General features: G+C 50.2%; 2 protein-coding genes across 8 annotated transcripts; one reads left to right on the forward strand and one right to left on the reverse strand.

Annotated features, from left to right (window-relative positions):
- Positions 1-319: 319 nt before the first annotated feature.
- LOC134643785 (zinc finger and BTB domain-containing protein 1-like) lies at positions 320-8847 on the reverse strand. 2 transcript variants are annotated; one of them, XM_063496341.1, is made up of 3 exons: positions 8798-8847; positions 8060-8272; positions 320-4769 (listed from the first exon to the last, which is right to left on the reverse strand). In XM_063496341.1, exon 3 carries the CDS (start codon positions 4763-4765, stop codon positions 2756-2758), a length of 2010 nt encoding a protein of 669 aa, XP_063352411.1. In that variant the 5' UTR covers positions 4766-4769; positions 8060-8272; positions 8798-8847; the 3' UTR covers positions 320-2755. The 2 variants fall into 2 exon arrangements, with proteins under 2 accessions (XP_063352411.1, XP_063352412.1); XM_063496342.1 differs by lacking the exon at positions 8798-8847 and having other exon boundaries at positions 8060-8280.
- Positions 8848-8871: 24 nt separating this feature from the next.
- On the forward strand, positions 8872-16505 carry LOC134643794 (zinc finger and BTB domain-containing protein 25-like). 6 transcript variants are annotated; one of them, XR_010096400.1, is made up of 4 exons: positions 9231-9622; positions 10744-10924; positions 12040-13293; positions 13598-16505. XR_010096400.1 is itself a non-coding variant. In XM_063496360.1 (3 exons), the coding sequence occupies exons 2-3, from the start codon at positions 10752-10754 to the stop codon at positions 13220-13222; spliced, it is 1356 nt and encodes a 451-aa protein (XP_063352430.1). In that variant the 5' UTR covers positions 8872-9146; positions 10744-10751; the 3' UTR covers positions 13223-16505. The 6 variants fall into 6 exon arrangements, 5 of the variants coding, with proteins under 5 accessions (XP_063352430.1, XP_063352429.1, XP_063352433.1 ...); XM_063496360.1 differs by lacking the exon at positions 9231-9622 and adding an exon at positions 8872-9146 and having other exon boundaries at positions 12040-16505; XM_063496359.1 differs by having other exon boundaries at positions 12040-16505.
- Positions 16506-17203: the final 698 nt, after the last annotated feature.

The following is a 17203-nucleotide window of genomic DNA, read 5'->3' on the forward strand; positions in this document are numbered from 1 at the left end:
AACACAAACACTGGACCTGTTTCCCGCTGGCCTTCAGTCAGAAACGATCACCGTTAACAAACCAATAATCAATAACAGCTGCTTCTTCTGTGGTATCCTGTCAGGAAACCACAGAAGAAACAGCTACAGGTGATCTCTGTGAAAAATGTGAGCATCAGTCCAAACATCAGCTGATCAATGAGCTGATCCTCCCTCAGGCCTGACATTAAAAACTTCATGAAGCAGAGAAAAGATGAAGCTGCAGCTTGAGGAGGTGGTGGTGGTAAATAACACTGAGCCTTCATCCTCTGTGGGATGGAAACAGAGGCTCCACCCACACTCAGGTTCACTCGGTTTATTAAGAGTCGTGGTCACAAACAGAAAAACAACCCAAGAAGAAGAACAAACAGCTGACATCGCTAGCTTTACTTAAGACGACATTCGTTTACACCTGGGATCACCAGGTGGACCCGCCACCTTGGTCAGATCCACCCGGTCCCGGTCCGACCTGAGCCGGCTTAAACTGGTCTGAACTGGTGAGGCGTTAAAGGGGCAGGTCCCTGACTTCTGTTAGTGCTGATTAGGTGAAAGTTGAATTAGTTTGAGTTCAGCTGGAGTTTGTTTGGTTTCAGGTCTTAGTCCACAGGAAACAGTCTCACTGTGAGCCAGACGAGAAGATGAGAAGACGAGGGGGGCAGGACTGATTGTCCGAGCAGCCGCAGAATCATTTCATGGAGCTCATTCTGATTGGTTCTGATAGTCTGATTTACTCGAGCCTGTAACGACTGGTTGGTTCTGAGCAGCTGGATCCAGTCCGATCCCGTACTGCTGGTGAGCGAACACTTCGAGAGACTCGTAAGGCATCACAGGAGTTCTGAGGGTAAGAGTCGAGGTGACTGGTTCTAGTGTTTAGTTGTTGGATTTTTCATTGGCCGGTTCAGTCTGAGGGGGGGGTTGTGACCTTCCGTGCCGGCCCGCCCCTCACACATCGCCGTGAGTTTGACAGGAAGGACGGAGTGTTACAGTAAAGGCACCAATCACAGAGTGCGAGAGACGGTGACAGAGGGAGGAAGCCGTAACAGGCTTTAGTATTCTGGGAAACATCCAAGCGTGAGGCAGTGCACCCTCAATAAACAGGAAGTTCTCTCCACGCAGGCCACAGGGGGCGCCGTTTCAGCAGACATACTAGTTTGTATTTCCTCTGGAGATCACACTGCGAGCAGCACAAGCGCTAACCGTGGGTGTGGGCAGAGCTTCGACTGACTTAATCTTTTAATCGGTTACTATAACGTTTTTAGGTTGTGATGACGTCAGTTGAGCGTGCGCGTGCTGAACCTGAACTCTAGGATCCGTGGAGGTCCGCAAGTCCTCTGCTTGGCCCATTGGACGGAAACGCTACGGTCGACTCGTTCAGACCTGAGCTGTAACGGGTGGAGGGTGGTGCCAACTCTACGCGACTGTGAGATTCCTGCTCTTTGATACGAGCAGCTGATTGGCCATCACAGCTGTCAGATATCATATATGCAATTATAACTTAATAAAAATATTGTTTAACTATAAAAACGATCAGCGCCGTCAGCTGAGAGCGTGATTGGCCGTGCAGGTACCAGCTGACGGCACGTCGCCTTCATGGTTTGTTTAGAGAACAGAGCAGCTGCGTCTTGACCTGCAGCCAGTTTCAGGTAACGTCTTAAAACAGAAGCTCAGAGCGCTGCAGAACCACCGCAGCTCACACCGGCCTGTGACGGCGCCAGTTTCAGTAACTAATGACGGTTTTGAATCAGCCAGAAATGTCGCTAAAGCGTGAGTTCATAGGGGTCGTCTGATTGGTGGGTTTCTGTGGATTACTTTTGGACCTGAAATGTGATTAAAGCTCAGAGAAGGCCACATGACCACATCAGTCTGAGGCCGCGATTTGAACCGTGCACTCTGCGAGTCGGAATTTAAGGCAACATGGCGCCTCGTTGCTCTGAAAATCACGCAAGGGCAGTTTTGAGTTTCAGCTCGTGTTTAAACATTTAAAAAAAAAGAACAACAGGAAACGTGAGCTCTGGGCGACCAATCAGATTTTACGATGGGTTCAGTTATTCGTAATCTGTTTTCTGGCGTGTAATTCGTTGTGCGGCTCGTTTTGGCCTTTAATTTTGTGAAGGGTTAATCTCACAGAGCGCCACGAGGCGACTGCTGTTGTGACTGTGTGCCGTATGTTTGCGTAAAATAAAGTTCAATTGAATTGGAGGATAAAACAACTGTTCGCGCTCTAAACAGCTTGCATTGCTTTGTCTGGTGTTATAAAACAAACACACACCTCCCTCCAGAAAAGGTCTGCCTCTCTCGCCACCAAGTTCAGCTCCAATATGGCAGACAGAAGCTTCCTGTCACGCACGGTGACTACACCGTCATCATGGAGAGAGGCAGGCAGTGGGTGGAGCCTGTGTGCCAATGCCCACCTCCCGCTCTCCATGTACGGACACCTAGCAGTCGGTTTCTAGGCGGCATGCTGTTTGCTATTTATTCAGAATCAGCTCTAACACGAGGCTTCCTGTCCTCAGGTGTGCCTCAGGTATCTACCAACCCACCAGCTTCCTGTTGTGCAAAGCCTCAAGCGGAGAGAAGTCACTAAGGCGCGGCTGGACCCGCAGCTCGCAGTGTGACGCCCGGTTAGTTTGCGTACGGCTTCAAAGTGCAGTTCAGTCTTTTTGGTGTTCAAGTGCATTCTTTGTTCTCACATTTATGGCTTCTTAGTAACAGACTCGTGGACATGGCAGCGACGCTGTTATAGTCTCTTGGTGTGTTTGGAGTTATAGTGGCTCCGCATGTCTTTGCGCAGGCGGAACTTCTCACCGCACACGCCACAGATGTACAGGTGGACATCCATGTGCTTCTCCAGCTGTTCGCCACCCGGGAAGATCTGGAAGCACACCTGGCAGATGGTTTCCCCGGCTGACAGGTGGGAGATCATGTGACGCACGTGGTCGTGTTTGAGGAAGGTCCCCTGGTCACACACGGGGCACACGTAGCGCGCCATTCCTTTATGCATGTCAGTGTGGAGGCGGAGTTGGCGCTCGCGCAGGAACTGCTTGCCACAGGTCTGGCAGGTGAACTGCTTCTCCTTGGTGTGGACAGTGTAGTGCTCGCGCAGGTGGCAGCGCTGGTAGAAGCCTTTGCCGCAGATGCTGCAGAAGTGTTTGCGGCGGTGATCGGGCTCGCCGCCTTCCTCCAGCATGGTGGGCCGGAACAGCTCCTGGTCGTGGCAGGATAGAGCGTGCTCCAGCGCCAGGCTCTCGTTCTGGAACAGCAGGCCGCAGTGCGGGCACGCCAGGTCGGCCGCCTCCAGCAGCCCCTCCTCCATCCCATGCGGCTCCTCCAGCAGGGACGCCTCATCCTCGCCATGGGAGTCCGACTCAGCTCCGTGGGATTCACCGCAGCGCTCGGCATGCTCCTGCAGCTGCCGGCCTTTGATCAACACCTGGCCGCACCTGCCGCAGGCACATATGTGCCCCATGTGGTTGGACAGATAGTGCGCGGACTTGTCCTCCTCCAATAACAGAGCGCCGCACACCTCGCAGGGCGTGCCGTCAGCGTCCTGCTTCTCGTCTTTGACCTTCCGGAGCTTGGCGGGGATGCCAGAATCGTTGCCTTCGAAAGGCTCGCTGCTGTTTTCCAAACCGGAGACACCGGGCTCGGGCTCGCGGTCCGATGGCGTCTTCTCCCTCAGTGCTGCATCACCGAAGCGTGCGCTAAAATCTCTGGCGGCATGCTCGCCAACACGGACTACCTCGATCTCAGGGAACATGCTCTCTTCTGGTTCGGTCTTGATGCTCCTGGTGGACCCAGGCTCGCCGTCTGGTCCGCCTGGGACTGACCGGGCAGTCTTGGCCTCAGGCCAGTCATCCTCGCCTTTACAGACGACCCGGTGCTCCTCCACGCTCTCTGAGGCGGAGCTCTCTGCTTTACTTGAGTCGTTGTCACCCTCAGTGTTGCCTCGGGGTGGGTGGAAGGCTTTGCGGTTGGTACAGGTGAGGATATGCTCGATTAGAAGCTTCTCGCAGCTGAACACGAAGCCACAGTCGTCGCAGGTGTATGTGCGACCGAACCTAGGGCGGTCCTTCAGAGTTGAACTCCTGCCACCCGACCGCTTCCTCAGGTCACACGGTTGCTCGCCTGCTCCGTCTGAAACTGGCGCCGCCACAATCAGAGGAGCGGTTGCCGCCTCTTCAGTCGTGGCTGGCCTGCCAACTGCAGCAGGAACAGCCGGACGCCCCGTGCTGCTAGTGACGGCCTTCGGCAGACGCTCCCCTTCAGTTGCGGCGGGCCGCTGCTGTTCGTACATGCGCACGCCAAACATCATCTTCCCGCCAGCAGGCCCGGTGGAGGAGCTGGATGAGGAGGAGGAGGCAGAGGAGGACGGTGTGATGTTGGAGCTCCTGATGTCCCTGAGGTCCTCCAGCGAGTCGGGGATGTAGTACATCTGCAGGTATGCCATGGACGCTTTCAGCTCCTCAAACTCGTAACTGCCCACAACGATGCGCCCGAGGTACATGAGCTGCAGGATGAGGTCGAAGCACTCGGCACTGATCTGCATGTTGCTCAGGTCCAGGCGGCCCGCCCCCTGCTGGTCCCGGATGAACATCATCCTGAAGTAGGAGCTGCAGGCCGCCAGCACCGCCTTGTGAGCCCGGAAGTAGATGTCGCCGATGGCGATGAGGCAGTCGCACAGGAAGCCCCACTCGCGCTGGTTGTTGAGTTGCTGGAGGACGTGATCGCTGTGGCTCGGCCTCGCCATCGCCCTGTGGACAACAGAGGAAGACAGAGTAAGAGTTTATGAGGCAGCAAGGTCGCCTGCGGTCAACTTTCATAACGTGTGAGCCGGCACTCGGCGAGGAGACGGGACAGTCGGGCCTGATATGATTCATCAGCTACTCTGACTTTAATCAGAGCCACAAGTTCACACACCAAGCACGCTCAGATCAGCTCCCAGCTTCACTTACAGCACTGCAGTGATGAATCAGTATTTCCTTCTCAAGAACACACTGCTCAGATTTAACATGCGTGCGCGCGCGCACACACACTCACACACACACACACAGGATGGCAGGTTTACTTCTCACCTTTCTAAACTCGCTGTGGGGGAGGATGCTTCACCTCCCGTTGGCTATTCTCACAGGAAGTGACACCCCCCCACACACCTTCCCTGTTATGTGACAGATGTGTTTGTACTGCAGGACAAGTATACCTGTACACACCCCAAGTTACTGCCTAAATAAAAGGTCCACCCTGACCCCACCAACACCTGGAGAGTTCACAGCAGATGTCCTGTGGACCAGGTTACAGTAAACTGTGAGCCAGATGTGCCTGACACACCCGACAAATCTGGATCTTTAAGGTGGACTCAGGAAACTGCAGATGCAGGGCACGTCTGGGCCAAACCGCTCTCTGAGAGCGTTCTCTGCTCGCTGGTTACCCGATACTCATCGGCGGGTCTGCGCCAATAACATCTGCAGCGGTGCCAGATGTGGGCGGAGCCAAAAACAGGTTCCTGTGCTGCAGGAGAAAACCGGTCGCATGCTGTTTTCTGTACCGTGAAGTGAACCCGGTCCTGTTCTTCAGAACTGGAGCTTTTTGTTAGACATGTACCTTCACTGCCTGACCTCCCCCTGCCCCGCTGCTGCTTGGAGACACTGAAACCCATCAAAAGAAGTCACTTCTTGTGTCAAAATGGGGTGTAATCAGAGGAAGACGTTTCCTCCCGTCACCCTGAGCTGAACAGTGATTCACATCTGATTGGATTCACTTAAAACTTTGACGTGTTTTTATTTTCAGCGATGTCATCCCGTCTGCGTGTACTGAGCTGCCTTCCCTCCCCGGTTCCACTGACGGTTCACCTGGCTGTGCTCACAGGTAAAGCTCACACAGAGTACACTTGTGACCAGCTAGAATTTCTGTCTTTGTGTCATGTCAGCTGATCCCAGAGCGCCTCAGAGCATCGCGCCAGGTAAGAGATCAGTGGCGAAGTAGCATCACTGCACGTGTGTGTGTGTGTGTGTGAGAGTGAGAGAGAGTCCTGAAAGCCATAGCAGCAGAACAACATAAAACCAGCTGTGCAGGACCTCACCTGCCTCAGGTGCAATCAGAAGACTCGCCTCTTCCAGATTTTTAAACATTTAGTGCCAGCTGACCACCACCGGTCACGTATTTCTGCGTTAAATCTACACCATAACGTGACGAATCTTGACAAATGCAACTACACATCGACACAGCCCATGATGACCGTGATCAGTGCAGCTGTTTCCAACTTCTTCTGCCTCACACAATTCCTGATTCAAGCAAATTGACTGGCAGACAAAATTTCCAGCGCCAACTAGTGCCCTGCATCTCCGCGCCTAATAGATGCATGAATCATGCCTCACTGCGACAGCAAGGCGAGAACACTCAGCGGTCCTCTGGATGTCGGTGGTGGCCATGCAAACTGACACATGACTACAGGAAGTGAGGTCATCATGTGAGATCAACGAGCCAAAATGTTCCAGTAGAATATGAATTGATGACCGAAGAGCATGACTCCATTGCAGACGGTCAGGTGACTGATTTCCAAACTGAGTTCCGCCTCTCAGACGAGGCTCGGGATGGCGTTTTATTCTGAAATGGTTTGGCTCTTCGATCACATGACGTGACATCAGATCAGTTCACGTGAGTTCGGGACGGTCCCGCTGATTTAAAGCCAAAGCTGAGCTCCTCCAACAACACCTGATCCTGCTAAAGTTGGAGACATAGAACGCACCTCCACATGATTCCCCAGACACCGCTAGCTACACGCCATGTGACAGTAAGAGCCAGCAGTGAAGTGAGCTTGTGATGAGGTCACACAGTGGGAAAGCAGGACTTTGCCCCCAGCCCCAGTCTCAGTTTGATGTGACGGCGCCGTGCAGCCGCTGCAGTTACATTAAATTGCAGAACGACCTTTTTATATCCCATCATAAACGTCATCATCATCACACTTTTCCAGAAATAAGCAGATATGATTTTAAGAATGCCTTAAAACGTTCAGGCTGATTAAATCCTCAGTTTCTAATCACAGCCCAGCTCAGAGTTTATGATTTTAAATGCTGACACATTGTTTTTTCCCCCCTTTCAGGTCATTTGTGATATGCAGTTTTTCATCAGTTTTCAGTAAGATGAGTGCCTTAATCGTGTTATTACCAGAACAAGTCATGGACAAGTCGTTTACACTCTGATCAGCTGGTTGCTGCTCACAGGAAGGTCTCAGGGCTCATTTTACCAGCCGACACGTGACAGTCTAGGTTCATATCTGATGTGTCTGCTGTCAGGTGTGTTTGAACTTTGTGAGGTTAAAGGTCACAGTTCAGAAACCTACTCTACTGATCAGTAATCAATAAAAATAATAATGTGATCACTGTGAAGAGTGGATAAAATAAATCTGGCCTCTGTCACCAGACTCCACTGTAAAAACCACTCAAATAAGAGCCCTCATCATGCTTACTGGAAGTCCCCGCCGGGCCCGCAGGCACGCGGTGCGGGCTGTCAGTTACAGCATACAGGCCGCGAAGGAGCCGCCGAGGTGGGAGCGAGCCCGTGGAGAGACCGGAGGGAGAGGCCGGCCACACCACCGAGCTAAAATGGAGATTACAGCTCGGCGGAGATTAGCTGCTCCAAGCTAACCCCTGTTAGCGTGGTCCACACCGGAAGTTCCTGTGATCGCTCCTCCAAAATGAAAACACGAAGCGTGACAAGGGGTGAGCAAGACCACCGTCAGGGCATCGCGTGCATCACAGCGCGTCTCAGTGACAGTCAGACACTCCCCGAGGGACCGTCAGTGAACCCGTAGCTCCTCCGGCTGCTTCAATGCTCAAAACTATTAGTTACGACTTATATTTTGAAAGTAGCCACCGGATGTGATGCGAATAAAACCGGGCGTTTACTGAGCGCTCTCTCTCCCGCAAACAGCCCCGCCGCCCCCGCACTGCCACCCGCATTCAGCACCGAGAGCAGGCCGCGAGCATTTCCTTCACCGCCTGCCGCCCAGACGGCCCCGAGCCCGGACACGGGCCCGTCCACTCACCGTGGGTCCCGGAGGCCGGCGAAGGGGCTGCTGCTGTGGGGTTCCCAGGCTCCGAAAGGTCCTCCGCGGACGGTTTACTGTGGAGACGAAGGAGCAGCCTCTTCTTCTTCTTCTCCTCCCGCAGGATGAAAGCACTTCCGCACAGCCCGCCGCGCCGTCAAGCCGCACATAGCGAGGAAGTCCAAATAAGGAACTTCCGGTCAGATTGAGGCCCTTCAAAATAAAGTTAAATAAAGTTTTAACGTTTCAAAAATACGTTTCTGCTTTGATGCTTCGCGCAACTCAGCTGACACCACGGGAGCGCAACATGTGTCGCACAGTAAAAATTAAAAAAAAAAGTAAAATGAAAAACTGTATCTGCTCAACCCACCATCCACATATAAGAACTTTAACCCAGTGGGACATGTTTAACTGCATCAAGCAGTAGTTCACAGGTGGGCATTAAATAATAAATATACGTTTCTGGCTTGGACGGGGCCTTTCACAGTTAAATAAATTGTGTCAGAATTATGTCTTCATTGAAAACGACCACAGGAAACCAAGGCTGCTTTTATTTTGAAAATAATAACCGGAATAACTTATTTGTTTTCTCTCTCGCTTGTAGGATTACTTGAGGCCTCCCGCCACCCACATTCAGTCAGAGAGCAGCAAGGAGGTTTCACTCTGAGCTGAGCAGGAGACTCCGCCTGAAGACGCAGCAACGTCTCACCCATCAATCATATACGAGGTGGCCCATACCTGAACGATCTCATCACTGCAGCTGCAGCACCAGTCCGTCTGTTTCAAAGTAGCCTGCGATCTGGAGGCAGCACCTGATGAAGCCAACAGAACCACATCATCTGCAAAATGCAGAGACAAGATGCTGGCAACGCCCAGATAATCTGCCCATCACCGGTGACAAAGGGCGGCCTAGGCGGAGCCCAGCACCCACCGGGAACGTGTCCCACTCACTGCCAAGAATGTGGACCACACCTCACAGCATACCCGCTGTGGTCAGTAATAATCAATACTGCTGATCAGCTCAGTGGACACCAGCCTAAGAAAACATATTTACACAGGTTATGAGTCACTTCAGTCACCAACCGAGGTACAGTGGCCCAGCTGTGAAACAAGCAGGTGTACACGTATGTGTCTGATGCTCAGATTACTCAGATTACTCTGAGAGTACTCTGAGTCTCAGATTACACAGATTATGATGGGGTTCAGTCCCTGAGCTGCAGAGCTGAGGCGTGTTTGTGAGTCTGTCTGCTGCACGGTGTCGGTGTGTGTTGTGTCACGTGATCGTGCTACCCTGCACGGTGTCGGGGTCTTATGCTGCTGGCTGACAGCCTCTGATCAGTTTCACTTTTTTTCCTGATGAACTCAGAAAATTATCGATGGCACGATGACGCCAAATTTCCTGCTCTGCGTTTATTAAATTACTGATCAGCCATCAAACGTTTCTGACGACTCACGTGACCGCCCCATTTGACCCATGTTCTCGCGAGAGGTGACGCGGCTCGTCGCGAGATCCTCTGCAGCAACAAATCGGCCGATTCTGAAGACGATCTGCTCGTTTCTGCGGTAAGGCGCTCATTAACGGCGCGCGTGCAGGACCCGCGCGAACACGGGATTGCCGGGCGTTGGGAGCGTGAACACGCGCCCGTGTGCGCGTGTGTGCGGAGGTGGTGAGGACGTGCGTGTGATGAATGAGACGAAGGATGGAGGATGCTGCGCGGCGGCGGGCGCGACGGCACGTGCACGCGCAGAGCTGGTGTGTGACTGGGTCGCGCGGGTGTCCGGTTTCCGGTGTGGTCGGGTCAGTTCGATGTGAACACCCCGCCCCTCCCCGTGCATGCGTGCGTGTGTGTGTCAGGTGTGACCTTCACTGAGGTCAGAGGTGGCGTGTCCAAGTGAGCCTGACGGACTTAATGTGACGTCACAGGGTTAAACGACACCTTAACAGAGTTTCAGGTCTGAATGTGCTACACTGCTCTGTGTTTGTGTGTCTGTGTGCTTGTGTGTGTGTTTTTGTGTTTCTGAGTGTGTGTGTGTATGCGAGAGATGCTGAAGATAAAATAACTTTATTGTCATTGCACACTCATACCTTGTACAATAGTACAATGAAACTGGAAACTCCCACGTCAGCACAACTAAAGACAACACAGTTACTTAAAGTTGATTTTTTTCAAAGTGCAAGGAACCCAGACAGTGGCACGCGTGCGCCCCTGTAGGAGCTGCAGTTCCTCTGATGTCCCCCAGACGCTCCAGCAGTGAGTGGTAGAAGAGGCTCCTCCTCAAACAGAGGAGCTTCATCAGCTCTTTTAGTGAATGAACCTGCACCCCTGCTCTATTCTACAACATCGACCAATAACAGTGCACGAGAATCAGGAAGGCTCTACCTTGTGGCGTTATTCAGCACTTACACATTAAGTACTTACTGAGCTAAAGCAACAGGAGTATCAGTAACACAGCAGCAGCAATGGACTTGACCGACCACAGATATATATATATCTCGTCTTCTATCACCACAGCGGATCCTCTGCCTCGGTGTCACAGTGAAGTTCCTCTGACCTTCTCTGAACTTCTTCAAGACATCCTCCATCCTGTCGCACATTAATAAGTTTGTATGTTAAATGTATGTGTGTGAGCAGTGATGATGGAGGTCAGAGTGTGAACTTCATGGGCTCGGGTTTGTGTTTCAGACGGGGTCATGGAGGTGTCGTCGCACAGCCTCTTCCTGCTGCAGCAGCTCAACGTGCAGAGGGAATTCGGTTTCCTGTGTGACTGCACGGTCGCCATCGGAAACGTCTACTTCAAAGCTCACCGCGCTGTGCTGGCTGCCTTCTCCAACTACTTTAAGATGATCTTCATCCACCAGTCCAGGTGAGGGGTGAGACAGCGGCGTGTGACCTCTGTACCTGAGTAGAAGTTAGTTATACACCTGTGCTTTGGGTCATCACACAAGTACAGGTAGTATAAAAAATGGGCATGTTTTCTGAGAACCTGAATTCTTTTAAATGCCCAGCAGGTGGTGACTCCTCTGACCCTCGAATCCTTTGTCCTGATAAATTTGTTGGCTTCCTCAACCTTGTTGGGTTCCAGGTCAGAGAGGAGGATTATCTGGGGTGGGCTAAACGTACATTCTTCAGTCAGATCTGCCGCTTGCTGTCATCGTGACGGCAGTGATGAAAAGGACTTCACTAACCAGCCGGTGACAGTCTCTGCGTCGATCCTGTCATGAAAACGTTATCAGACGACCTGCTGTTAGCCACCTAGCTGTGAGTTACCAGTGCGGCATGAATCCAAAGAGGGTTTGCTTGTCTGAAACCATGCAGCGGCAAATAGATCAGCCTCGGGAGTTTGGATGAACTGGCCAACCTTATCCATTAAAGACAGGATTTTACTACTTGTCGGCAGGCGTGTTAGTGTTAGCTAAGATTAGCCATGAGAAAGACAGCTCAGGATTGGATTTGCTCTCCACAACCAAACCGAATGTTAGCGTTAACTACAAACTTGGAGCTTGATTGGTCAAAAAGTGGCTAGCTGTCAGCTACAAACAGATGCACTGTGAGGACACGTGAGGACAGTTTATTTGGCCTTAGCTTTTAGGTGAACAGCGGTGTGTTTGATTTGTAACACACCAAAAAAATAATAATTGAAATTTAATGTTTTATCCCAATTATTTTGTTTTCATAATTTTTAAGAAGCAATCAAAAGGTAATAAAAATTCAAATATGATTGATCAGCCCTAAAATGTGTTTAAGACTAGAATAATGTCTTAAACACAGGAGAGTGTGGACGGCGTGCCTGCCCGAAGGCTTGTACCGGTGTTTGTTCCTTTATTCCAGGAGAACAAATTTCAGGATCTGGGTCCTGTAATCCAGAATAGAGGGACAAAACTTTGGTCCAAACCTTCAGGAGAACATCGGTCCAAAACATCAGGATTCACATGCTGTTTTTTTCCGAGGTGCTGACCTCATGTCTCTCTGTGTCCCCAGCGAGTGTATAAAGATCCAGCCCACGGACATCCAGCCGGACGTCTTCAGCTACCTGTTGCACATCATGTACACCGGTATGTGTCCCAAACAGCCGGTGGACCAGAGCCGGCTGCAGGAGGGCATTAAGTTCCTTCACGCCTACCAGCTGTGCCGCAAAAGTGGCGAGGGTGCTGCTGAGACTGCCAACAACGTGGTCCGCATGTCCAACCTCTATGGCATTCAGATCTCTTCGCAGCTGGCCAGCAAGGAGGGACCCGGAGTCCCCAAGACCACCACGGTGTCTCGCGGGGCCGAGGATGGGCGGTCCTCTGACCGAGGGGCCCGGTCTCACTCCCAGCTGTCCCTTGCTGTCGGACTGGAGGGGGTATCATCGGACCATCAGGCCTCAGCGCTACGTTGCTCTGTGGCATCCGGAGACGATTCTGACATCTCAACTACCCGTATCAAGCAGGAACGCTTAGAGGAGGAGGAGGACGGCGAGGAGGGTCCAGGTGCAGGGTCTCCAATTCAGGACAGCAGTCCCATTCAGGGCCTCCTGTTCAAAGACCGGCCGCTAGTGCTGCTCTGTCCCCGCTGTGGAGAGCGCTGCTCCTCCCCAGAGGGCCTGCGGGAGCACCTATTCAGCCACGCCCTCGACCCCGCCCGTCTCATGGAGGGGCTGTCACAGGGCGGCGAGCTGGAAGCCGGCCTAGAGGAGGGTCCTCCAGGAACCCAGGAGCAGCTGGATGCAGGATGTTTGGAGGAAGCACTGAGACAGAGCCAGGCGCTAGCCAACCAGCTGGCTGCTGAGCTGAGGCGGAGCCGAGGAGGTGGTGGGAGCGGAGGAGGGGGGAGTAGCCCTGCTCCCTCCCTGCACTCACGCAAACGTAAGATTGCCTGCGCCGTCTGCAGCCTACGCTTCTCCCACAAGAGCCAGCTGCAGGAGCACATGTACACCCACACAGGCAAGCCGTCCCGCTACCACCGCTACAATCGCCTCTGCAGCCAGCTCTTCCAGGCCTCCGCCCACTTCTGCGACAGTGCTGCTGAGCCTGGGGGAGGGGCTGGGGGTGGAGCCTCAGTGGGCACCCCCATAGCTCTCTCTGAGGAGCCCAACAGGGACACTCAGGACAATGGCAGCTCCTGCTATTCCCTGGACTCTGAGATCTCCCAGGAGAGTGTGGACGGCGTTCCGGTTGAGTGATGCCATCTGTTATGAGGGATGTGATTGGACGGAATAGTAATTTCCGCGGGTGGTGGTGTTCTGAGTGTTTGGTATGTACCTGTTTGGGAGTGTCTGTGTTTAATCCAGTGATGTGATCATGAGGTGCTGAGGTCAGCAGGTCGGACTGTTTGATGCTCAGAAATGTTGGCAAAACCTGACTGATTGATGATTAATGATTAATTGATTGGGAACTGTTTCTCCGGTTTGAAACATTTGCTGATTTGTGCATGTTGAACAAGTTTCTGGACTCTGATTACATGATTCATTGATTAATCAGCAGATTAATCAGAGATTAATGATACGTCAGTACTTTGACTAATGTCACTTCCTGTCATTCATGTCACTGCTTTGTAGTTCCTTCTCTGAAATTGAGCCGGCAGAGACTAAACCTGAAAGCAGCCAACACTGAAGCCCATCCGAGTCTGAGAGGACTGTGAGGAAGAGGAGACAGTGAGCACTGTGATGTCAGAGCAATCTGTGATGTCAGAACCTTTCTGTGGATGCACTGACATGCTAACTACTAGATTTCTACTACTCAGATTTCTGTCATTTGGTGTCAGAGTGTCGTATATACAAGGTGTAATCTACAAGTTATGAGAACAGGTCCAAACCAAAAACTGGATTTAAATCTGGCAGATGTCGCATTCAGGATCATCTTCCCCTGGTTTTTGGATCTCTCAGTGGAAATCCTGTCAGTTCTCCTTCCAGTTTTATTTTTTTACCCACGTTTTCTTTCCCTCCATCTTGCCACACAGGTTTAGGACTAAAATGTACAGCAGTAAACCCTCTCAGTGACAAATAACGAGTAAGCGCCGTACACCTTACATGTAAAGTTTGAGTTAGTCTTTTGTCAATGTTCATCGTCAGAAAGAGAGCACGAGGCTTCTTGTTTCTGTCCTTTTAGTGTTGTCCACAAAGAAACAAAACTACAGTGCAGACTTCAGTAAATAACACTGTACTGTTAAACGTATTCACTCCTCTGCATATGACTAATAAGAGTTCCTTCACTAGAACTAAGGGGCGGAGTCCAAGTCCTGAAAAGTACACCCACACCATAATCCCCCCCACCAAGCTTTACATTTGTCCCGGTAACCACTGAACCTAGACTCATCCATCAGAGTGCCAGATGGAGAAACGTGATTGGTCACTCTGGCGAACATGTCTTCACTGCTCTAGAGTTTAGTGGCATTGTGCTTTACTCCACTGCATGTGACGCCTTCATTGCCCTTTGTGATGTAAGGCTTAAGATACAAATGGTCATCATGGAAACCCATTCCATTAAAGGCCTCTAATCTGAAGGCCACATGAAGTCTGTAGTGGTTGACTCTGCAGGAAGTTGGCGACCTCTGTGCGCTCTGTGCCTCAGCATCGGCAGAAAGTTTATCACCACAGAGTTACAAACGTTATCAGATGGAATACAGCAAAAACATGCAGATCAGAACATGCAGGAAACACAAGACAGCGTCCTGGTTAGGACGAACAGATCCCTTTGGAGGACCTTGAAACATTCAGATTTTGCTTCTGAAGGTTTTCCAATGCTACACAGAGCTTTGAGAAGATCCCGAGTACCCTGAAAAGGAGTGACATCCTCAGAGGTTTGAATGGATATCTGCCAGTGCAGTGAATTTACACCCAGCTAACAGTCAACAGGACAAGGAGAAGAAGGCAGCAGCTACAGAAACGTACTGGCAGAAATGACCTGAAGCCACCTGGGTTCGGAGCTCTACAGGTTCAATAGTGAAGCCCGAGAGGCTGACCCGTCAGTGAGATTAGCCGGGGTTAAACCAGGTTTTTATTGGACCTCTTCCCTGAAGCTGCTCACACCCACCAACCTCAGTATGCAGCACCAAAGACACAGAGGCAGAGCTAACGGTTCAGGTCAAAGCCACGACCTAACGTCAGTCATCTTCTGCCAAACTGAGCAGATCTGAAAGCTCTTAACTTCATCCTGCCTCTGTTCTGCTTTTCTTTAGTTTCTGCTAAAGACGAGCTTACAGTGTGAGATGTTGCATTTCACCGAGGTAAACATTAGTCCCTGTAGAAAAATCTCTGATTGAGGTGTTGCCCCTCAGCGGGCTTCCAGAAGCTGTTCAATCAGGATGAAGTGAGCTTAAACGGGCGCTCACACACAGATGGGAGAATTACACTGAGGGTGCTCCTACACGGAGTCGGGATTAAAAAGCAGCTGATGGTTTAACTTCATTTAAAGGATCATTCCACAGTTTCTTCCGTCTGACTCGAACAAAGGCAAGCACAAAAAAAGACAGAAAGGACAGGTGGGAAAATAAACGTGTCCCAATCTGTGGGTCAGGACTCTCGCTGGGTCCCAGCCTACGCCCACAGGGGCACATTTTTTATTTACATTTTCAAATAAAGTTTTAAAAATATTCAATCTTTTTTATATTTATCATAAAACTGTGAAAACTAAAATCTTTTAACAGTCTAAAAAATAAAAGCCAACAAAAAAGCACGATCTGAATTTTATTTTAAAAAAGTTACTGTCAGCGTTTGAAATATTTTGTTGGAATGCCCTATTAACTTTTACATTTTATTTTGAAATGGTTATGCTCCTATATGTTCTAAACGTTTTATTTTGAAGGAGTCATAGTTTATTGCATTTGAAATACCTTTATTTTGAAGGAGTTACATTCTGTTGCATTTAAACCTTTTATTTTGAAGGATTTGATGTTTGTTCATTTTAAACATTATTTTGAAGGAGCCAGTCTGTTATATTTATTTTTTAGTTTTTGAAGGAATTGTACGCTGTTGCATTTGAATCTTTTTATTTTGCAGTGGTCCTATCTTGTATTTTAAACCTCTTATTTTGAAGAAATCAATATGTTCTATTCTAAACTTATTTTGAAGGAGCACCAAGCTTGCATTTTAAACCTCTTATTGTGAAGGGGGCAATAGTCTTGCATTTTAAACCCTTTACTTTGAAGGAGTTACACTCTTGCATTTTAAACCTCTTATTTTGAAGGAGTTGATCTCAATTCCATTGTAAACCTTTTTCTTTGAAAGTTTCCATCAGCCAGAGGGAAATTGGTGGTCTCTGCTGTTCCTTTCTGTGTCACGTGACCAGCGCTCATTGATGATGAGGTGTTAATGATTATTGATCGTGTGTGTGACTGTCGTGCCGTCGTCTTATTTCTGTGTTTCGCTGTAAAAAAGCAAACAGGAAGTTCAGTGTCAACATGTTTTTGTAAATGCATCTGTTTTTCATGGATAGAACAATAAAGTTTTGTAAATAAATGTTTTTTTTCACCAATCAGATCGAAGCTCTGCTGTTGTTTTAACATGTAGATGTACATGCATATGCACACGTGTGTGCCTTTCATTTTTTTTTTATTATTGATTTTGAAACAGGTTTTAATCGGCTTGGCGTGGATGTTGCTGGGTTGCACCGCAGCATGCGACACACTTCAGCTGTTAGCTGTTAGCAGCAGCCCAAACGTGCATCAGCACAGTGGGAAAATGGTGGGTATGCCAGATTTTCAGTCCAGCCCTGGTACCGATCAACCAATACTGAGATTGATTATTGATTAACCAGAGTAACCTGTTGGTGACATCAGCTGTTTATCACAGAGGTGATTATTGATAATTTAGCTGCGTACTGATTGATTGCTGATTGGTCTGCAGAAGAGCATTCTTTGTGCCCTGCCAGAATCTGACCTGCAGGAGTCAACAGAGAGCTGAGCAGCCAGGTGAGCAGAGAGGCATTGTGGGAAAATTCAGACTCCAGTTTAACTGCTTTGACTCGAGATTTTAAAAATAAAAATAGATTTTTCATCAGTCCGCATTGTCACGGGATCAAAGGTGATGCCACAGATTTGACCACACTCCTCACTGTCAGCGCGAGTCCACAAGATGCACTCTGTTTCCCAGAATGCTTTGCCTCAGTGCAGGACTGGATGAAGGTTCCCGACAGTCTCTTGGCACTCACCTGTCGGGTGATCTGAT

Source organism: Pelmatolapia mariae, linkage group LG15 (genome assembly GCF_036321145.2).
Source record: "Pelmatolapia mariae isolate MD_Pm_ZW linkage group LG15, Pm_UMD_F_2, whole genome shotgun sequence".
Classification (NCBI taxonomy): domain Eukaryota; kingdom Metazoa; phylum Chordata; class Actinopteri; order Cichliformes; family Cichlidae; genus Pelmatolapia; species Pelmatolapia mariae.